We start from the raw sequence: 23671 nt of genomic DNA on the forward strand, positions 1-23671 counted from the left end.
GGCCAAGAGCATGCCCAGGGCTTCACAATCTATATAAGGTTTGAAGATCTGCTCAAAAACATAGAGGCTGATAATTCGGAACCAATAATCAGATATTCTGAAACCAAATTGTATGAAAAAGACATTCCCATGGAGCGAATCAGCTTTCAAAAGACAGCGAAGTGGTGAGAAATATCGTGAATAGTGACGGAGCGAAATTCAACGACACACTTGCGGAATCTGTATGGCCAGTGTGGCTAGCAATTGCCGACTTGCCTCCAAACTTCCGCTCAAAGTACCATAACATCGTCCTGTCTTCCGTTAATTACGGACGTGGCAAACCTGACTTTGATGAAGTTTTCGAAGTTTTTCAAAACGAAATAAGCGAGCCTAGTGTTATTGAAATTGGAGGCGAAACCGTAACAGTGCGCTTTCAGCCAATTTTTCTGGTAGCAGATTTGACAGCGAAGTGCGCTATTCTAAACATGAAAAAGTACAACGGTTCCTACGGTTGTCATCCTTGTGAAAAGCGTGGCATGCATACCAATGGAGGGCACAGATACCCTCACAAAAAAAACCATCATTTCGAGACTGAACGAAACCTACTTAAGTTGTTTAGAAGTCGCCCTAGACAGGGCAAGAAATGAGAGAAAAATGAGAAATTCGAAAGGTTTCGATAATGAGAAGGACGAGAAAGGTGTCCTGGGTACAAGTCAAATTCTTTCTCTGATCCCAAATAGACCCTTCACTTGCCCTATCGACACAATGCACCAGCTGGAAACTGTTGCTTCTCACCTGATTGGCTTTTTCTATACTCGGTTGCCGGAAAGCACGAAGTTGGAAATTAATGCTGCTCTTGTATTCTTCCAAAATCATCATGAATTCAAAAGAGCTGTCACGTCACTTGAAGATCGTGCGCTGTTCAAAAGCAAATGAGTGGGAAATGATTCTGCTTTATTTGCTTCCAGTGATGTTATCATCCCTACTCAAAGGCGAAAACAAAGACTCCGACATTCAAGATTTAGTGAAACTCGTTTTTTCTCCGCGATACCTTTACGAAACTAGTATGTACAGTAAAGTTTGTGATGCACTTATTAAAGAATTTTGTCGGAGTATGGAGAAGAAGTATCAAAAAGACAAATTTGATCATATGAATTATCATCTCCTCCGTCATCTTGCCTGCAAACTGAGCTGCCAATTATTACTACGTCAGCCTCTATGTTCGAGAACGCGAACTACTACCTGCTCTCCGCATTCACGGGCACTACTAACCACTGCAGTGTTTTTGTGACTCGTTTTATAAGAAGCAAAATGATTCACAAATCGATCATAATGGACGATGCTCTCAGCCAAAACCTTGAGCGTACAACAGGAAAGGAAAGATCTTTCAATGATGTTTTCGCTTTTAACGAAACGCTGGATGTGAAAAAATTCCGGAACGAACACCCTGACAATCGCATTTAATGACGAGATATTTCCAAATTTTACCCACGTCATCAGCCTATAGTCGATGTTCTGGAGCGGATAGATTTGTGAGTTTCTATACTATACTTGGTGAAATTCTGTTTTTTTTTCAATGCGACAGACTGCTGATGTTTCATAGAAAGTTACAGAAAAGTTGAAACACTGAAGCTTGTCGATTGTAAAATAAACTACTCTGATGTTCTACCTTTTGGTTGAAAAAACAAACAAAAAAACTGTAGTTCCTTTACATCATATTTCTTGAAAATCTTACCTGTTCAATGGAAAAATAGACAATACTTAGTTTCTTTGTTGAAGCATTTTGAACCTGATTGAGTATTACCCTATATTCCAATGTACATTTTAACTTTTGTTTCTTTTAAGCAAAATTAGTTGAATAATTTGGTGACAGTACTGAGATGGACATTTGCATATTGCATCTGTAATTTAGCCTTCATAACCAAAAAAAAAACAAATGAGAAACGGAGTGTTATTTTCGCTTGAGGGTAGCTTGTTTGGGTTGGTCCCTATGTTCAGCAAGTTTTTCAGTATAAAGTCAAGGTTTTGCAGACTTATGTTTAGATTTAGCAGAATTATGTTCAGACTATGCAGACTTATGTTCAGACTATGCAGACTCATGTTCAGACTTTGCAGACCTAGTTTCAGACATATCTTCAGACTCTGCAGATTTATATCCTGATTTGCAGGCTTATGTTCGGACTTTGCAGATTTTTTTCTGTGTGGCGACTATAATTTTCCGGTCCCCATGCGGATCGATTCAGACTTTAAAGAATTTATGTTCAGACTTAGCAGACCTATGTTCATACTTAGGTTCAGACTTTGCAGACTATATTGAGACTTTGAAGACTTATGTTCAGACTTAAGTTCAGACTTTGCTGACTATGGTCAGACTTTGCAGATTTATGTTCAGACTTTGAAGACCTATGTTTAGACTTTGCAGACTTCGACCTGCGTGGCGAATATGAGTTTTCGGTCCCCACGCGGCTCGAACCAGACTTTGCGGAGTTTATGTTCAGACTTTGCAGACTTATGTTCAGACTTTGCAGACTTATGTTCAGATCTTGCAGACTTACGTTCAGACTTTATAGACTTATGCTCAGACTTTGTAGACTTATGTTCAGACTTTGCAGACTTATGTTTAGACTTTGCAGACTTTGATCTGCGAGGCGACTATGAATTTTTGGTCCCCACGCGGATCTATTCAGATTTATTAAGTCTGAACATAAAACCACGACCTCGACCCGGGACAGTAAGCAGTACTATCCCAATCGTGGACACTTCAGGGAAGTATTTGCATTTGAAAAACATTTTTCATTGTTTACAAATTTTCTGTCTATTAAGGTCTTGACGAGTACCGAACCCCAAAACAACAATTACACAGAGGCAAAGCTCTTCGCTTCGCAAGCACTAGCGAGAACACGCTAAAAAAAGCAGCTCCAAAAAGTACATTAAGATGTCGAGATATACTGAGTTAGCTAAATTGCGAGATATACTGAGCTAGCAAAATTGCGAGATATACTGACTTAGCAAATTTCTGAAATTGAGTTTTAATAATTGCTGTTTGAAACAAATAGCTTTTTTTCGTTCAATTGATGAATAAAAACTGCATCAACTGTGTTAACTTGTTAATATTCGAATGTCAAGGTTCGAAAAAAATCAAGTTCCTAATAAAACACTAAGCTGATACATGTGTGAAAATAAACAATTGAGAAAACCTGAGGTACTGGGTCGTCGCCACTTAACACTTTTAAAAACTGCTATATGGCTAAGTGATCTATCAGTTCGCCAACGCTGGACTATCGTGAATCACAAGCCACAAGTTGAATAGTAAGAGGTCTGAAAGTTAATTAGGTTTTTTCATCTGATAGTAAAAACAAATATATGGACGTAATAACAATATGATTCTAGAAAGCTGATAGAAACAAGCAAGAACAAAACGAGCACTCAATATTATATCTAAAGACGTGCCTGTTTGATGAAAAATAATGCACAGAGGCGAAGTTGCAATTCGCATACACAAGCACAAATATGACCGATAACGCTACTGGGAACAACTGAATGATTTAAACTTTGATTCTACCAAATTTTTTAAGTGACGCACGCCAATTATGAGTCTACATAATTGCCAAAGGACGCAAGCCAATTATGACGCATTAGCAGTCAATATGAAAAAAATAAATTTACCAACTAACATACCTCATTTTATAGAGCGGACGCATGTTATCTGGTATACGAAAAAGTTCATTAAAAACATCCTACCCTGCTCAGATTCGAACACTTTTTGCGGGTCTCCTTCCCTACCTCTACGATACAGATCCATGATACCTTGAAGCTCAAGTGATATGTAATGTAATAGCGTGTGTTAATATCCTTAGCTTTGGCTCTACTTCATAGCAGGTTATTGATCAAAATCAGCACTTTCAAAATGATCTCATTTTTTCACAACAAAATTTGCGACTTAGTTTGAAAAAAAAGAGAGTTCATACTTTAACACAAGCTTTGCTTGTGTAAATAACTTTTTACTAGAACAGATTTTTTTTATTTTGTCCAACAGTCCTGTTTTTGCTTGAGGCTGGATATAATATCACTTCTTTGGTTAATTGCAAAGAAAACTCAGTCGAAAATATACAAAATTTACTTTTCATCTAAAATTATCTACGTATCACATGGTGCAGTTCCAAAATTAGGCTTCATTTTTAGTCTATTTGGAAACATAATCACAATAAATTTATTTGGTTAAATGCAAACTGGAATACAATTTTGAAAGTCTCATCAGCCATCTTTTTAGATAACATCAATTTAGATCATTTGAAGCCGTGCCGCGACATTTGGGACAGAGACATTTTTCCGCCAATTTAACATTGCAGCTATAATTCTTTTTTTAATCGAATAATTGAAAACGCTTGCTGCGCTGACATTCTGCACGAGAGGAATATTGCGCGAGAATCAGTGTTTGTCGCTAATCTAGATGAAATCAGATGTCTCAAACTGAAAATGTTTTTGCTTAAAAATCTGTTATGGTGACCGAAATGTCTCCGTCTGAAATGTCTTAACAAATTCGAAGCAATTAAGCAAGTTGATCGAAAATCGTACTATCAACAGGGCTTGAAATTTACACTGCGCTGAACATAACAAGAACTAGTTGGAGGAATGCTAAGTGAAGTTGATATTTAAGGCACTACATTGTAGCAAAACACAAACGGCCGACTATTTACTTTACGGACAACTTACTACTAAAATGACCATCCGTGCGGTGATCTATAATCATGGCAGTTAGTGTCTTTTTTCACGATTAGCAGAGCATCTCGGTATAAGAACAGTAGAACAAAGTACAAATTTCATACGCATCAAATTCTATTTATACCCAGCTGTTTTTCTGCGATACAAACATTTATGTACACATACAAAAAGCCAATGAATGTAAAAAACTGCCGTATATTCCATGTTTTTTAAGCACTTTAATAATGCCATCTGGCAATTCGAACCACTTGAAGTCATTTTCGTGAAAGAGGAAACACGCTTTTTTGTTTATAAGTTTGAAATAGTCCGTTTTAAAAACAATTCATGATGAGCAACCACATAAGACTCCAGTCAACGATGTCTTACAATAACAACTAATTCGACGAATAAAGTAAAAAACATAGCCAAGATACAGTTGGAAAAAAGAGACAACGAAGGCAAGAAAACGGGAAAAAATACTAAATTATAATTTCGAAATAATTAATAACTTCGAATTTCAAAGAAAAAAATAGATGGACTTAAACCCCTTTAATTTTTAAGAACATTTTATGATTTACTCTTTTTTGGTTAAATTAACTGAATTTGAAAAAAAAATGAATCGATAGGTAAATTTTTTTATTTCGCTGGGAAACTCTGAAAACTAAATTCTACAATTAAATTAAAAAAGGAGAAAAAATATATTTGAACCTGAACAATTTTAAGACCTTTCCTGAAAAAAAAAACAAAAAAAAGAAAAATAGCGACCTATATATTTAAAAAAAAAACGTTTGTGAAAGAACAAATAGATGACAAAAAGGCAAGTTCTGGCCGGACTCAAACCTGGGGTCCTTCTCATCTCAAGAATGACTGTCTCTGCACGAACTGGGAAAACCAGTCATTTAATTTTCATGACGAGCCACGCTATCGAACGATTATGCTAGACATTGTTTACCAAAAAAGCCAACCTTGCGATTTGAAAAGACTTTCTAGCCGCAAGTTAGATGAGTAAAACTCTATCGCCGATGGGGAATAATAGGATTCTAAGTTAAAATGATAGAACATGAGCAAGTCCGTTCGTCCAATATTTGCAGTACAGGGCACTTTGTCCCTTGTGGTCTGGTCTGGTCGTCTCTTCTTGTACAAGATGAGAGAGAGAGAGTGAAATAGTGATGAGGGGTGGATGTTATGCGAGCTCGTCGTGGTGTGGTGTCTCGTTCTACAGCGTCTCGTACCCAGTGTACTTCTTGTACCTCCTGGAGGCGATGACGTAGGCAATGAGGACTAGCGCAATGAGTCCTGCCAGCACACAGCCCACAATGATCGGAATCAGCTTGCTCTCCGGCTTGTCTTCCAAACACACATCCACTTCTAAATAAACACAACAGTAGCGACAGTCACATTAGCATCAATAGTGCCATTACGGCGGCCTATTCAATTCAACATTTTCAGCACTTGATTCTACATTCGCATTGGCAATTGCCATTACATCTGCATTATTCCACAGTCGCTGGGAAAACGAAAACAAAACAACCTTACCATGTTTTCCAGACTGATGACAATTCTCGTCTATAATGATTGAGTGCCCACCAAATTTTGGCGCCCCATATAATTTTAGGCTGCATGCACTTTCACTCACCGTTGCTGTATCGGCTGTTGCTGTCTTCGTTTTTGACTTCGTCCTTCAGGAGCATATGGTCTTTTTTCTCATTCTGAAGTGGGGGTTGGGGGAACACGAATGCCTGCAATTTGAGATGGGACACCTTCATTACCAACTGGTTGGGAGTGACTATGATGAACGCATCCGCCTCACACTTGTACATGTGACCCATCGAAATTCCTGCCCCAGCAACAACAGACTCGTTCTCAAACCTCAGCACGTCTAGACAACATAGATCAATAACATAGCCAGCTCAATGTTAGAGTAAACTAACAAGGGGCCCAGCTAAGCTGGAAGTACATGTTTGATGTTTATTAAGAATTTGTACTGATGCAAAAGGTAAGGCGTAATTTTCAAAATGACAAAAATTGGTCATTTACCTAGTCTGGTGGCTGATATCCCATGAAAAGTACAGAGAAACGGCTTTTGTACGGGATATCACAAAAAATATCGATTGACTTCTAAACGGCACGGTCGGCTTGGAGAAAGTGAACGAAGAAGTCCAAAAAATGAGTCAAAAGGCCAATATTGGACGTTTCTTTCAGTCCATACCGAAATCCTTACCAAAATTGGGAGAACTCGCTGATGCAAGGTATACCCCTAGAACTTGTTATTTTGATTGAGTCCTTCTCAGATTTGGCCAGGTACATTCCAAACAAAACGTTTCCAGAAAACAAGCAATTTTTTTTAAACGACCATTTAAGGCCAAAAACTTTTGATCAACAAACAAGGGCAGAGCCATATATGTAGGAAAGATCCTTATCATCCTTTCTTTCGATTGAGCTCTTAATCCCTGTGACATTTAGAATAAATGTCATGACTTCGAACTGTGATAATCTGAGGGCTACAGCTGAACTCTCTTGAATTTGACATTATGCTATATTATTTCTCAATCTTTTTTCGATATTTGATTAACAAAATAACTTGACACGAATTTATACTACCAACATTGAGACCAGTTGGTTGGTTTTGCAATAAAATATATTAATGATGCATCCGAAGAACAGTATATATAAATGGTAGTCTAAAGCACTATCTGAAATGGTGACAGGAGTGGGATGTCACGAACTCACGATGTCAAGACATTTTCTATTCAGGCAAGACTTTCGGCATTCGACCATTGACCAGATCAAGCAGAGAAAATTTTGGACCAGCACTGAAAAGCCCAATAGAGAACAAACCTGGCCTTAATCAAAAGTCGCTCAAGAGATTAGCAAACGGAACATCAAGCGGCTAAATATCCCGGCAATGTGAATCAGCTCCTGGAGCAAAATAATGAGATCTTCGAATAGAAAGAGATTGTAATCCTGGTCCATTTGACGGTATTTTCAAGTTTCGACGTAATTGTATATTCAATTAGAACTCGATGGGGAAATCTAACTCCATTGACTGAGGATATTGAACGTTCAAAAAGCAGAGACGCGATTTACTAGCAGCAGTAAATGGTCCTCGTCAGTTGATGCCAGAAGATCATGGTACCCGGAACATCTGGAGATTAAAACCTACACAAGAGAATATCGATGGAAAAACTGAAAAAAAAATGGTGGGGAAGTTATTTCGAGGGAGTGTGACATTTAGAATAACTGTCATGGTTTTGAACTTTGATAATCTGAGGGCGTACAGCTGAGCTCCCTTGAATTTCACATTAGGCTATATTATTTATCAAACTATTTGTTGAATTTGATAAATAAAATTGACACAAAATTATACCACAAACATTGCGACATTATATTGAGACCAACAATAAAATATAGTAATTGTATTATGTTTTGACATCTTAACAACATCGGGACCCAGCATAAGCCTATCATGCATCCGAAGAACTTATACTGACAGTATATATAAATAGTAGTCTGAAGCACTGTCCGATAATCCTATATTTCGGAGAAATGTGAAAAAATTCTTTAAAACGGTCAAGATTTCAGAAATGGCCTTTACAAGTCCATACTTTTTTCTAAAAAAAAAAAGGTGGCCGCTTATACAAACCCTGAAATGGTCGACAGCATACCACTGCGCTTTCTACATTTAAAAAATGAAACAATTTCAATTGCAATATCATCAAAATCATTTATGTGTTTCAAAAACCAGCGTAATTACTTCTTTAAAAATCAGACCCTTTTTTCTTAATGTAATTGTAAGAGTAATAAGAAATTTAGTGCAATAATTTTAGGATGAGAGGCCACATAAGCATCCACTGCTAGTAACCTGACATCAACCCACTAGTGGGTCGACAATTTGAAATGTTGAAAGTATTTGTCTAAGAACTTTTGAAAAGTTTCAGAAAAAAACTCATATCTAAGTAAAAGGCGTTGAGTAGTTATAATGTGAGTCCAGGCAAACATCCTGAGAGTACCTTGAGACAACCTCGTCTCAATTTTGAGTACCCCTGCCTCCAATTTGGATTGCTCAATTTACTAGTTTCTGAAAGAAGCCGTTTTTTTTTTGCTTTTTTTCTGAAAACTTGAATAAATAAAATACTTTCCAAATTTTAAGTTTTCAGAAAAATCAAGCAAAAAACGGCTTTTTTTCAGAAATTAGTATGATTTGAGCAATCTTAATTGCAGGCGATATCTGCAACCACTGAGAGCACCCGGAGAATACCCCACTGTAGGGTTCGGAATTTCAAATTCTGATACGTTTTTTTAATCAATTTCGAAAATTTTTGAAAAAATTGATAAAACGTCAAATCTTGAAACCGAAAGATTTTGAGCAACCACCTGTGGAGGCAACCATTGAGAGTTCTTCGGCATCACATGGCAACGGGGTTGGTAATTTCATATTGTGAAATTTTCAAATCTAATTTTTCTGAAAAACTCATCAAATCATAAAAAAGTCTCGGAACAAAAAAAAAGATTTGAGAAGTCATATTTGGTCGAAGGTTGAAGGTTTGCAATGCCTGAGAGTACCCTGAGAGTACCTCACACTATGACGTGAAAAAAAGCATGACTCGATTACTGCAAATCGATTAAGGCGCAAAATCATGAAACTATCAACATCAACACGAAACCGGCACCATGTCCAAGCCGGAAAAAACATGCAAGAAAGAAACTACACATCACCGACAAATTTTTAAAATCAATTCAAAACTTAAAAACTTACTGTAAACTCCGAATGGAAGTTTAACTTTAAAAATCACGGATGGGAATTCAAAGCCATCGGTTTTTCATTTAGAATATTGCGTCTTACTTTTTATCCTATTGCAAAGTTTTTATAGTAAGAACCAATCAGAATCCATAACTGAAACTACACACTTATTGTAAAAATTGCCTTGTTTCACTAGTCAGTGCAGTATTACACGAGTTAGAAAAACGTTGATCTCAAAACTAAATAACCTTTCCCGTATTCCTGTAGATCTATCGAGACCAGGAACATGAGTAGGATTGCAAACAGTATTGGAATTAAAACTTGCACGAACCAGCCAAAAATAGATAGCGTGACAAACAGACAGTGTACTTGAGATGTCTGTGAGACGACTACTCTATGAGATGTCAATTTTTTGGCAAAATTTTTTTCCGCTGGCAGTTCGAAAAAATGCACATTTTCAACTATCAGCCATTCACGTCTTCCTTATAGCTAACTACTTCAAAGGGAACTCGAAAAAGTCAATCAACTTCATTCATTGACACCTAAACCATAACACAAATCCATGTAGAAGAAAAACAAAGATAGCCAAAAAATAATACCCCATAAAACTATTAGCTAGCGACAAGCGTAGCCAACCAAGAAAAATAAAAGCCAACAAACCTAACATGACAATTTTAAGCAAAAAAATAAAGCAGCAAGTCTAAATGAACTTAGGAATTTCTCAAAACTAGCTTTTTCCTTCGTGTAATTCGTGCTATTTGAACCTCCATGCATGTACAGAAAAATCGAAGAACAAAACCGACAGACTGTTTGAATAGAGCCAATTAATTCAACACAGAAAAAGTCTTTTTCTGAAAAAAATCTTATATTTCATTAACTCAAAAAAAGAAGGCTTTGAAGTTCTACGAGTTTCTTGAACAGTTTATGATTAACACTTTTTTGATAAAATTAACCCAATTTGAGAACACTAGATCCACGGGTTAACTTTCTATTCCGCTGGGAACCCGATCACGTTTCTTTGGCCTTATCACATTTGCTGATCGAAAGCGGAGTTTGCCTTCCTTTTAACAAAAGAAATGAACTGAAATCAAAACTCAAACCGCAAAAATCAAACTTGAGCTTGAACAAGCTTTAAGAATTTTCGTGAACAAAAAAAAATGACGACCTGTATGAGAGTCTTTACGTACATCGACTCTTTAAAACGATCTTGTTACACGGCCAATTAAATATCTAGTTTAAAAATTCAAGTCTAATTTTTTCAAAAGAGCATCCCTGTGGCTTGATATTGAAACATTTCACTAAAATTTACCATCAGTGTTCTGAATAGATGGAAAAAACTTCGGATCATTTGGGAACGTAACTTCTACTCCTAACAAAGAGTACGACTTGTTTCCCCTCGCGAAAATCAGATTCACATTCCAGGTTTTCTCATTCCAAGTCCACGTCGCAGGCACTTTCAGTGACTTTGCATGGGAACAGTTGTCCTGGTGCATGATTGCGTCTGCTGTTCTGATCTCGGGTACGAAGATCTGAACCTCTTTGATATCGCCCTAAAAACATGAAAACTCCTGAGCCTAGAAACTTCGCAGAACCAGAGAAACAATGCAGTGCAACTGAGAATTCTTCAGACTAAGGCAAAAGAAAAAATTAGATTTCTCAGACAATTTTGGCATCTTTCGATGTTTAAGAACGACAACTATAATAAAGCTACCGATAGGCTCAAAGCTGTCATAAGTGAATGTAGATGATATGGCTTTCGTATCCAGTCGACTGGCTTGCGTCCTCAGATTCCAACCTCAGTAACTATGCATATGGCGTTCCAAGAACATGAATGTGTCTATCTAGCGTTTTTTTTGAACGGGTCCTGCGCTTCCTACACCAATTCTCTCTCTCGCGTCTGCGGTAATGATTCTTACTTCTTTCTTAGTACAATTATTTACTTTTGTGTTCCAAGAAAAAGTTCCTTTCGCAAACTCTCCCCACATCAGTAAAATTGTCTCTAGTTCCACCCTCAGTAACTATATGGATTTTTGTTTCACTGATCTCGCACTTCCCTCCACAAAACCTTAACCACTTTCGCAACATCGTTCCTTGTTCGTCGCTCAGTACCAATAATTATCTTTAGATTTCACGGAATTCTGTGCGGTTTTGTGGCGCTTATTTGCACTGGTTCAGCTCTTCCTCTCGCAATTATCTCTCCATTTCCGCAGGGTTGTCTCTGGTTCCACCCTCAGTGACTATAAATCTTGCGTTCCAAGAAAGGAGTGTGGCTATCTGGCGTTTTTTTTGCACTGGTCGAGCAGTTCCTACCACAATTATTCCCGTTTCCGCAGCAAAGTTTCGTATTTCTTTCTCAGTTAAATTATCAACCTCTGTGTTCCAAGAGTTTGTCTGTCCTGCAGTTCTTTTCTGATCTCGCACTTCTTTCCACCATACATGTACAATACAATTTTCGCTACATAGTTTCTTGTTCGTCCCTCAAAGTCTAAATTCAGTTTCGCAACCCACGAAAACCAGTGTTGTTGTCCGGGGGTTCTTTTCGCTGGTTCAGAACTTCCTTTTGTAAACTCTCCCATCATCAGCAGTATTGTATTTAGTTCCACCCTCCGCTTTTTTTGCACTGGTTCAGCTCTTACTCTCGCAATTCTCTCTCCGACTTCGGCAAGTTTGTCTCTGGTTCTATTCTCATTGACTAGAATAACCTTGCATTCCAAGAAACGGAGTGTGGCTGTCTGGCATTTTTTTTTGCAAGGTCCAGTAATTTCTACCGCAATTTTTTTCCCGTTTCCGCAGCAAGGCTTCTTATTTCTTCCTCAGTACAACTATTCACTTCTGTGTTCCGAGGAAAAAAGTGAATGTCTACAAGTTTATTTCACTGATCTCACACTTCCCTCTACAAAACCTTTACACCTTTCGCAACATCGTTTCTTGTTCGTCACTCAGTGCCTATATTTAAATTTGGATTCCACAAATTACTGTGTGGTTTTCTGGCGCTTCTTTGCACTGGTTCAGCTCTTCCTCTCGCAATTATCTCTCCATTTCCGCAGGGTTGTCTCTGGTTACACCCTCAGTGACTATAAATCTTGCGTTCCAAGAAAAGGAGTGTGGCTATCTGGCGTTTTTTTTGCACTGGTCGAGCAGTTCCTACCACAATTATTCCCGTTTCCGCAGCAAAGTTTCGTATTTCTTTCTCAGTTAAATTATCAACCTCTGTGTTCCAAGAGTTTGTCTGTCCTGCAGTTCTTTTCTGATCTCGCACTTCTTTCCACCATACATGTACAATACAATTTTCGCTACATAGTTTCTTGTTCGTCCCTCAAAGTCTAAATTCAGTTTCGCATTCCACGAAAATCAGTGTTGTTGTCCGGGGGTTCTTTTCGCTGGTTCAGAACTTCCTTTTGTAAACTCTCCCATCATCAGCAGTATTGTATTTAGTTCCACCCTCCGCTTTTTTGCACTGGTTCAGCTCTTACTCTCGCAATTCTCTCTCCGACTTCGGCAAGTTTGTCTCTGGTTCTATTCTCATTGACTAGAATAACCTTGCATTCCAAGAAACGGAGTGTGGCTGTCTGGCATTTTTTTTTGCAAGGTCCAGTAATTTCTACCGCAATTTTTTTCCCGTTTCCGCAGCAAGGCTTCTTATTTCTTCCTCAGTACAACTATTCACTTCTGTGTTCCGAGGAAAAAAGTGAATGTCTACCAGTTTATTTCACTGATCTCACACTTCCCTCTACAAAACCTTTACACCTTTCGCAACATCGTTTCTTGTTCGTCACTCAGTGCCTATATTTAAATTTGGATTCCACAAATTACTGTGTGGTTTTCTGGCGCTTCTTTGCACTGGTTCAGCTCTTCCTCCCGAAATTCTCTTTCCCACTTTCGCAAGGTTATCTCTGGTTCTATCCTCAGTGACAAGAATAATCTTGCATTCCAAGAAACGGAGTGTGGCTGTCTGGCAGTTTTTTGCACTGGTCGAGCAGTTCCTACCACAATTCTTTATCCCGTTTCCGCAGCAAGGCACCTTATTTCTTCTTCAGTATTATTATTAATTCTGTGTGCCAAGAGTGTGACTGTCCTGTAGTTCTTTTCTCTGATCTCGCTTTTCCTACCACCATACATGTACAATTTTGGTTACATCGTTTATTGTCCGTCCCTCAGCGCTCTAGTTTTAACTTCGCAACCAACGAAAATCAGTGCCGTTGTCTGGGGCTTCATTTGTCTCTAGTTCCACCCTCAGTAGCTACACGATTTCTTGATTCCAAGAAAATGAGTGTGGCTGTCTAGGGTGTTTTGTTAGCATGGGTCCAGATCTTTCTATCACAAGTTTTTCTCCCGTTTTTGCAGCAATTTTTATTTTTCTCAGTTCCAAGAAAAGTAAGACTGATCCCTCCAATACGTTCACTTCAACTTCGTTTCTTGCTCATCCCTTAGTAACTAAACATTAAAACTTGCATTCCAAGAAAAAGAGTGGCTGTCTAGCGTTTTTTTTGCACTGCTCCAGCAATTCCTATCACAATTTTCTCTCCCGTTTCCGCACCACGGCTTATACCTTCCTCAGTACTTGTTGCATGAAAAAGTGCAGCAGTCTAACAGTTCTTTTCAATGATCTCCCATTTTCTTATACAATCCATCTACCACTTTCGCAACATTGTTTGTTGTTCGTTCCTCAAAGCCGAAATTTAATTTTTCATTTCAAGAATATGAGTGTGGTTGTCTAGCGTTTCTTGGCACAGGCCCAAAAATTCCTACCTCACTTCTCTCTTCAAGATCCGCCGCATCGTTTCTTTTCTCCATCATAAATCTTAGATTAAAAAAAGATGTGTTTGTTCAGCGCTTCTTTACAATCTTCTGGAACTTCCACATTTCTTCTCTCACTTCCACAGCATTGTTTTTTCTTCAATCTTCAGAACCTATGATTAATTTTGCATCCCAAAAACATGAGTGTGGTTGTCTAGCACTTTGCATTGACCCAGCTTTTCATCTTGCAATTCTCGCAGTTCAGCAGCAATTTTTTTTCCTTCCAAAAAATCTTCATTATATTTGCACTCCAAGAAAATGAGTTTGGTTGTCCAGCACTTTTTTGCACTGATGCAGCAAATCCTCCCACAATTCTCGCTTCCAATTATGCAGCAATGCTTTTTCTGACATCTTCAAAATTATTGAACGCCAGATTTGCAACACCTGAGTATATCGTGGCTGCACCCTACTACAAAGCTAACATTTCTTTTACTAAGATTCTTTCAAGGATAAGTTCTGTGAAAACTTTTGAAGAACATAAGCATCTTATCTGCGAAAAGTTAAAGAAATTTAACTGACATATGTTCAGGCCAGATTCGCACTCCGTGTGAGCTCTGAAAGCACCCTACCAAATTTATAAAACTTATTTAAAATATTGTTATATCAACACAGACGAAAAGTTGGCATTGCAAAAAAAACGAAAAAACTGAAGAACTAAAGCATTTTTGCTCCAACAGAAGGATGGTGAAAACCGTGAATGACCTTGAAAATTTGCGTTTAAAAATTTGTATAGATAAAAGACGTACTTCACTTGAAAGTTTGATGAGAATACTTCGAAACGTTGAATTCAATAATACTAGCGTGTAACGCACCTCCTGTGCTTCGAATTTTTAATAACTCATAAAAAACCGTAAATATTGGGGAAAAAATCAGCATCCTTTGAGTGTACTCTGACACCACTGAGTTACAGGGTGGGTAATTTCAAATTTTGGAAAAATTTCTATTCAAGTTTTCTTAATTCAAATTTTTTAAAAAACATTAACTTTTTTAAATCTAATTTCTTAGAAAAACTATAAAATCTTTGAAAAATTAAGAAATATCACATCTCGGAATCTAAAACTAATTAGGCAGTCGCATTTCGACGCCAGATTTGCAACTCCTGAGAGAGCTCTTACTGCACCCAACTTCAGCGCTGGGAATTTCAAATTTTGGGAAACTTAAAATAAAGTTTTCTAAAAAAAAACTTCAAAGATTTGAGAAGAAAGATTTGGAGGCAAGATTCGCAACCCCTGAGACTATCCTGACATCCCAAATACAGGGTTGCGAATTTCAATTTTCAGAAACTTTTACAAATTAAATTTTTCTAGAAATTTTTGAAAAATCTCGAAAATTGCCGTATCTCGTAGCCTAAAAGAATTTCTTATTGATATATGGAGGCCGAAATCGCAACATCCGGGAAACTCTGACAGCATCTCACTATTGGGTTGCTACTTTCAAACTTGGTGAAGTAAATACTGATTTCAAACAGGAAAATCGAACAGAAATCTTAACCATTGCAATATACGATATAGCTTAAACGTGAAAAAAATCTTTTGTTAATTATGCAAAAATAATACGTTGAAAGGTCTAAACATGGCGAGATAGTGAGGCCCGCATTTAAATATATAATAGATTCAGCGTTGCAATATATTGACATTTTAACGTGTTTTATGGAGACTTCTTAAACTTGTGTCAAGCGTAAATATTATATGGATTTGAGACAACTCACTTTTGTATCGTTGTAATGAACATCGAAACTCATGTATATATCTGCCATGAAGCACAGGGATGAGTTCATGGATGGGTCTCTCAATTCGATATGATTATGGACCGGATTTTTTGGGATGGGGTAGTTCGGTTCTATAGTAGTTGCAGTTATTGGCTCTGAAAGAGTGGAAGTAGCTGTAGATATCTCGATTAAGGGTAATGGTTGGGCAGCAGAAGATTCAGCGGTGAGATCAGAGTTCTCAGCTGTAGTTGCTGTAGAATAGGGTGATTTTGCATTAGATGTGGTTGAATTCGCAATTATCAAAGTAGCCGTAGTTGAATTTTGCTTTGGAGTTTTGAGGGCATCATTTTGCTCACGCTGACTTTCTTCGATCTGACTTTTTGTCTCTGTGCTCAAATTACTGGATTCTGCAGCAGCAATTAACAGACATACCACCAAGAATGGTTTTAGCATTTTTGGACTCTGAAAAGGAAAAAAAAATAACACTCCACAAGAAAGAATGGTTTGGATTTCAGTTCAACTAGCGAGTAACGGACCTCCGGTGCTTGAAACAGATTAGTGAATGGGAAAGTTCCTTATTTCAAAAAATATGAAAAAGGAACGAAATGAATGCAACCATTACAAAAGAAGGTGAATCCAACAAATCTTTTGATTTCAAAAATTAAACAATAAAAAAAATCAACTTAAAGGTTTCTTACAAGGTCCAATCTCCAAATCTAATGGGTTTCAGATCTTCGTAATTATAACTCATTACCGAAACCCTAGAATGACCGATAGCATAGAAACACACTTTTTTTTAATTAAGTTTTTTTTAAGTTAGCCTAATTGTTGTGATTAACTTTAAGTTAGCCTATTAGCCTAATTGTTGTGATTAACTTATTAAATAGATTTGTTATGTTTGATGTTTGTGCCTGTATGTGGAGCGCCCTCTGAGGGATTTTAGAGACAGGTCTGTCAAGTGGCTTTCTGTGGGGAGGTGGGGAACTGGAACTGGCTTGAGAAGTCTGGTGGTGCGCCGCTGAACCTACTGAGCTCGGGTGAGATTGTTCCTTGTTTTTGATTTTTAACCTTTATGCTGCCTTTTAACCTTTTAAATTAATTTAGTTGTCTTTTTTTTTTTTTTATTTGCTGATTTGTAAAATTCCCACTAACCGCTTATCATGGGTTAGTTCAGTCCCCTAAAGTCCAGTCAAAATCCTTTTTTTTACCTTTATGCTGCGTCAAGATGAGGAAAAACAACAAAGAGTGTAGTAGTAGTAGTAGTAGTAGTGTAGGCTTTAGGATTTCTCCATGGGTTTTGAACCCTCGTTTATAAGTTCATAATTTTTCCCGGTGGGTTGCAGTTTCCACACCAGCAAAGAATTCTCCACATACACAAGTTGTTTTCTGCAAAATTTCTGTTGAAGAATTTCCAAAACGTGTTTGTTATAGATATTTTCAGGCTGTCATAATCTTGATTTTCGAAGTCCACAATTTGGCTAAAGTAGTTGTATAGCGTAATAGAACGTATATAATAATTTTCATTTGACTTTTTCAGTCTTGTTGCATGAACAGCAATCTCACCACGTGTTGCTTGTCTCGTTCGTGATTCGTTTTTATGAATAATTGTATTCAAATCAATGTCATGTTTATTTTTTAGTAGTGAAACTAAGTACAATATGTCGTGTAATTCAAAGTACATTGAGAGTGGAAGGAGCTTTAAAAATTTCAGTCTTTCAGTATAACTCATTTTGAAGTTATTTGTAATCCAAGATGTCGCTCGTTTTTGTACTCTTTCTAGTTGTCTTAATTCTGCTTTGTTCGGATACCATGTTTGCGATGCATAGCTTATGATTGGTACGATGTATCCGCAGTATAAGTTTAATTTTGACTTTAAAGATGTTTTTTTCGAGATATTTCGTTTGATTTTGTAAAAAGCTCCCATTGCTTTTGATATGCGATTTTCAGCATTTACTGACCACGAAAGGTTGTGACACATTAAAATACCTAAGTCTTTTTGGGTCTTTGCGGTATCAACATTTGTATTAAATAGTGTAACTTCCATTTTCCCTTTGAGGTTTAACAAATTACATTTATCTTCATTCAGCGGCATTTTATTTTCTTTGCACCATTTTTCAACATTTGCCGTGTCTTTTTGCAGATGAATTTCTTCAGTAGACAAGATCTTCATATCGTCACAATAGCCAAAACAATCTGAATTCTCAATGCATTTGGGAAAGTCGTTAATGAATATGATAAAAAGTAGAGGGCCAAGAATTGAGCCCTGTGGTACACCGCTAGTTACTTCTTTCAGAGTTGATGAACTTTTATTGATTTTCACAAACTGCATTCTATCTGTTAGATAGTCTTGTATTATGTCTTGTATTTGAATGCTTAGACCTATGTTCCGTAGTTTGGCGACTAGGATACTATGAGGAACTTTATCAAAGGCTTTAGAAAAATCTAGATAAAGGACTGAGAGTGTTTGAACATTTTTGTCATCGTAGAGTTCATATACTTTGCTCAAAAATTGTACCATTTGTAGTACTGCTGACCTTTTTTGCCGGAAGCCGTATTGTGCGTTTTCCAGGAAAGGTTGAACTTTGGGGTATATATTATCAAAGATAATTTTTTCGAAGACCTTCGAGGCGGAGCATAAGAGGCTAATTGGGCGGTAGCACTCGACTGACGCCTTGTTCTTTTCTTTAAAAATTGGGGCCACTTGACTTGTTTTCCAGTAGGTCGGGAAGAGCCGCTTGTTAATGAATGTGCGGAAGAGAAGATAGAGCGATTTTGACAGAGTTTCAGAAAGATTTTTTAGGATTATATTACCTATACCATCAAAACCTGACGCTTTATTTGTTAAAAGATTTTTGAGAATGTATTGGATTTTGGTTTCTTCAATGTGTATTTGTGTACAGATTTCTTCTGTAGGAGAACAGTTTGTATTTCGTGCGAGAGGGTTAGGAATTGATTCCTTTTGATATACACTGATGAAAAATTCGTTAAAAAATGTAGCTTTTTGGGTGTTATCTCTTGTGGATTTTTCCTTGTAGAACATTTTTTGGGGATATTTCCTGGAACTACTTATTTTGTTCAAGTATTTTTGCAGGTCACTGAATCGTCTACTGCTTGTTACTGTTTCTTCGTAAATTGCTTGATCTGCAGTCAATGCTATTTGAAGATTTTTTTCCAGTTTTTTGTGTTTTAGGATAATGCTTAAATTAGGTTTGTTTTGCCGATCGATACGCCGTTTTAAGGTTTGTACTCTTTTTAGCATGTGAGACGTACTTGGCTTCACCCATGGGGGGAGAGTTGATCTGTGTGATGTAACCTTGGGTACATTGTTCTTTATTTTGTCCCATAACCATGCATACCACTGACGAAGGAGCTCATTTACATTACTGTAACAATACGGTATGAAAGGTTTGTCTTTTATTTCTTGATTTATTATCTTCCAATCGGCTCTGTTAAACGCCAGACTTTCATCTTTGTTTATTTCTTTGATACTGGCTTCCATGTTAATTGTTGCAGAGTAAGCATAATGATCTGAGCAAGAAACTTTGTCGATGCTGTATGCGTTTGTTGCTGAATGGTCCGTGTGCCAGTTGAGTATTACTCCAGGGTTGTTTGTTAATAAAACATCAAGCTGCTTTTTTTTGGAGTCGAATAATTGTTCATAGTCAAGTTCAATGAGCTTTTTTAACACTGCATTTTCATATTTGTCCTTTGAGTGCATCATTTTCCAATGAGTGTATTCAAAATTTATATCTCCCGTAATCGACACTGCGTTACAGTTGTGTTGTATTTGTAATTTTGTTAGGTTTTCGAACAAACTGATGAAGTTTTGTTGTTTCCATTGGTATTTACTGTTTTTCGGGGGATTATAAACACAGCAGAGTATTTGATGATGCCCAGTTTCACCTGTTAGTTTGGCCACTATGCATTCTTCATTTTCTATTTGAGCATCAATTTCTTCGTAATGCACATTTTCTTTTATCGCCATGAGTACGCCTCCGTGATTGGTTTTTAAAGTGGAGTTTTTTCTATCTTTGCGAATTATATTAAAACCAGCCAAATGCAGAGCTTTATCTGGTATTTCCTTTACCAGCCATGTCTCTGTGAGACATAGTATATCGTAGTCTGTTTGTAAAATGGCATTTGAAAGAGCTATTCTTCTGTTGATGTCTAAAATACTTCTGACATTTAGGCATAACATTTTTAAATACTTGGCAGTAGGTAGTCAATTGCTTTCTTCGACTTTTTTCCAATTTCCACTTTCTTCGTCATATTGGTAAAGGACAAGGTCCCTTAGCCTTAGGTTTTTAGCTGATACTCCAGTTTCTATCATTGTTCGTCTTTTCATAAGAAGTTTGTTCTCAATCAGAAATTCACTTGGGCTGAGCTCTTTTGACACAAAGACAGTTTTGTCGTAGTTTTTCAATTTTGCCAAGGACATTAGTATCAGTCGTTTTTGCCATTCATTTGAAACATTTACAACTATTGTGCGTGGCCTTTTTCCTTCTTCGTATTTTCCTAAACGTTTTAAATCTGTGATTTTTGCTTCAACTGTTAAGAACGCAAACAGTTTGTTCACCTCTTCCAAGTCGTGTTCGTGTCTATCTCTTGAACTTTTTGAGCCCAGTTCAAGCAGTCCTCTTATCCGGATTCCGTTATAGCTTGATTCTGGTTTGTTTAAGGCAGGTTGCTTTGGCTCATTTCTGTTTTGTGGTTTTTTGCTTGTTTCATCTATCTTTTGCTTAAGTGAATCTATCTCTTGTTTAAAAGTAGAGAATTGTTCGGCGATTTCATTTAGTTTTGTTTCAGCAATGGATGGACGGGTTTGCATCAAATCGTTGATCATCGACTCTTTCCTATTGTTTCCAACACAACAGTTACAGAGCAGGAGGACGTTCTGGCTGATCTCCGAAATTCCAAGGATGGCAGTTTCAGATATTCCAGTGCATGTTTTTGTCATGTGCATAACATCGCCACAGGCAATGCAATTAAAGATTTGACTTTTGTTTGTGATCGGCTTTTTGCATGTTTTACAAGATTTCTCAGATGCTTGCGAGACGCTAGCATTTCTGCGTCTTTCTTCTGAGCCCATATTGCTCAAAAAAATCTTCTCAGAACTGACACTCCAAGGTATAAAACCTCAGGAGAAAACCAGACTAGAGAAGACTTATTGAGTTTTTTTGATTCCCTTGGACTGATACTCCAAGGTATAAAAACCTCAGGAGAGAATAGTCTCAAGAAAATCAGACTCACCAGAACTAGTGCGATGAGGATTGGGCTGCTTGTTTTTTCTTTGCTGCTGCTCTCTTTGATTTGGTGGGCCGTACTCTGGATTTTGATCTTTGCTGAAGTACTAGTGAACGAAGGTTGTGACGTTTCGAAAGTACTTTGTTGAGCAACTTCAGCTCAAGAGACGGAGGGGGTGTAGTTTAGAGAGGGCAACAACTGTATCAATGTCGTTTTGTTTTTGTTTAGGAAGAAGTCGTTTTATCGCGTCGATGATAAGAGGTTTCGTCTTCCGTAACTTTTCAAAAATGTGAGGGGTACCGTCTCGACGAATGTATATGATCGCAGCTATTTGATGCTGAAAATTCGTGATGATTTCAGTTAACTGCTCCGGGGAACACTTCGTATTAAAGTTTTTGGGATGTTTTGTGATACTATTGTTTATCACGTCGTGCCAGAGAATGATTTCTCTGGATTTTAGGGAACCGTTTCTAAGTAACCACTGCAATTTCTTGAGTTTACTCACGTTGTTTGGGTTGAGGCTTAGTCCCGATTTTGCAAAAGTGAATCTTCGATACTTTACCCTTAGATCGTAGGGTAGGTAGTCAAGGGTCCTTCTGAGTGAGCTTGCTCCAACTACAATCATGTGATCCACCAACCTGTGTCCACCCACTAGTGTCCACGAGCGGTAGCAGAGGTAAATAATTTGAAGTAAATGCAGGGGACCACCACGGCTGTCCCAGTATATCAACAATATCTGAAACTATTTAATAACTATTTAATCTTTCTACTACTACTACTACTACTACTACTACTACTACTACTACTACTACTACTAAAAAGTCCTAATAAGGTAATCTTTCAGATTATGGCGATATCGAAATCAGCAAATACATACAATCGGTTGAATTGGGAAGAATCAGTACGACTCCGTTTCTTCAATCGAGAAATTTTCAGTTTTAAGGGACAATTTTTAATTATCTTTCTATTTGTTTAGGACTTTCCAATTATCTGCCAAACTTGCCTCGGGGACAATCCTTATATGCGAATGGTATCTTTTTGACTTAAATTTATTTGATCCTACTTTTGGTTAGTTGGGTGGTTAATTTTTTGTTAATTTAGCTGAAAGAAAAACATGGAGATTCTTGTAAAATCTGTAGCAGGCCTTTCACTATTTTTCGATGGTGCCCGGGCTCCAAAATGCGATACAAGAGAACAGAAATTTGTCAAACTTGTTGCAAATTGAAAAATATCTGTCAAACCTGTCTCCCAACAGAAATTTGGGTGGTACAAGCAAAGATTGCTTAAAACCTTCAGGACTGATAAATTGGATTAAATGTGATTGTTGTTCTAGTTGGTATCATATCAGTTGTGTAAATATTTCTCTTAGCGACTCTAAGAAAACCCAATGGTTTCAGTGTCCTTTATGCGTTGATGTAAAATCTGTTAATAAAGCAACAATAGGTAATGATTTAGTGCTAGACAATTATGTTAATACAACCATCTCAAATGTCCGAGTACTCAAGAGAGTACCAAAAGACTCGCGTGTTCCCTTGGCGGAAAATCTGTCGGACAAAATAAATGACATCGTCTACAATGTAGAAGATGTTACAAAATGGCTAATTTTTTTAACGTCGTTCTTGTTTTTTTTGGAGCAACCGAAAAGAAGTGGACGCAAACAGACCACAAGCATGAGTTCTTTGATAAATAAAAAAATTCGAGCAAATGACGTGTCACTTCCAAAACCCCATCCCCAAGTTTCAAGCCCGCCTCTGAGTGACCTCGAGCAGAGAATAAAGTTAATAAGTAGTAAGCTCGATGAAGGAAATGTAAAGGGAGGAATAAGGCTTGCTGCTTCGGATGACAAAATAGCTCCTTTTTCAACTGATAACTATCAAAAATTGTTATCTAAGCACCCGCAGCGAGCCAAATTTGCAGCTCCAAATCCAGAAAAGTTGGATAGTTTTTTCGTAACCGATTTCGACCTATACAAAGCGATAATGTCCTTTCCAAACGGATCAGCAGCAGGTCCTGATAAAATATTTCCTCAAATTTTTAAAGATCTTGTTAGTAAGTCGAATGGCAGTGCAGGACTTAATTTTCTGAAATCGCTTACTAAGCTGATAAACCTCATTGGAGATGGCAAAATACCGGAACCACTAAGACCTTTCTTTTTTGGCGCAAAGCTTATCGCCCTCATAAAAATAGACGGAGGGTTGAGACCGATTGCCATAGGCAACACGCTGAGACGTATCGCGTCTAAATGCGCTGGAAGCAAGGCCCTCTCCGAGCGACAAAATTTTTTCGGAAACGTACAGGTAGGATGCGGTACCAAACGAGGAGCAGAAATAGCTGCGCACTCGTTTCGAAACCTAATTGAACGCGACGACAATCCAAAATGTACTGTTCTTTTAAAACTAGATTTTAAGAATGCTTTTAACTCTTTAAACAGAGAAACAATGCTGAATCATGTTTTTTCAAATCGCCCCGAATTATATAATTACACCCAATGCGCGTATGCT

General features: G+C 37.5%; 2 protein-coding genes across 3 annotated transcripts in view; one reads left to right on the plus strand and one right to left on the minus strand.

Moving 5' to 3' along the window:
• Positions 1–4043: 4043 nt before the first annotated feature.
• LOC134845602 (lysosome-associated membrane glycoprotein 1-like) lies at positions 4044–16384 on the minus strand. Its single transcript, XM_063862584.1, has 4 exons — positions 15927–16384; positions 10731–10971; positions 6317–6559; positions 4044–6048 (listed from the first exon to the last, which is right to left on the minus strand). The coding sequence occupies exons 1-4, from the start codon at positions 16377–16379 to the stop codon at positions 5897–5899; spliced, it is 1089 nt and encodes a 362-aa protein (XP_063718654.1). The 5' UTR covers positions 16380–16384; the 3' UTR covers positions 4044–5896.
• A 415-nt stretch (positions 16385–16799) lies between these two features.
• Positions 16800–23671, plus strand: part of LOC134847015 (suppressor of cytokine signaling 7-like) — a 210250-nt gene continuing 203378 nt past the window's right edge. For both annotated transcript variants that reach the window (XM_063864498.1, XM_063864497.1), the window contains exon 1: positions 16800–16811. The gene's annotated coding sequence lies outside the window, so the exon portion shown is untranslated. The remainder of the gene's footprint in view (positions 16812–23671) is intronic.

Source organism: Symsagittifera roscoffensis, chromosome 5 (assembly GCF_963678635.1).
Source record: "Symsagittifera roscoffensis chromosome 5, txSymRosc1.1, whole genome shotgun sequence".
In the NCBI taxonomy this organism is placed as follows: Eukaryota; Metazoa; Xenacoelomorpha; order Acoela; family Convolutidae; genus Symsagittifera; species Symsagittifera roscoffensis.

Bases quoted from the DNA above. Each gene is read 5' to 3' on its own strand.
- LOC134845602 (XM_063862584.1), bottom strand. From the start codon at position 16,379: ATGCTAAAACCATTCTTGGTGGTATGTCTGTTAATTGCTGCTGCAGAA. The intron at 10,972-15,926 runs GTGAGTTGTCTC...TCATGTTTTTAG, and splicing joins TTCATTACAACGATACAAAA to GGCGATATCAAAGAGGTTCA. The intron at 6,049-6,316 runs GTGAGTGAAAGT...GTGTTTATTTAG, and splicing joins CAACAGCCGATACAGCAACG to AAGTGGATGTGTGTTTGGAA.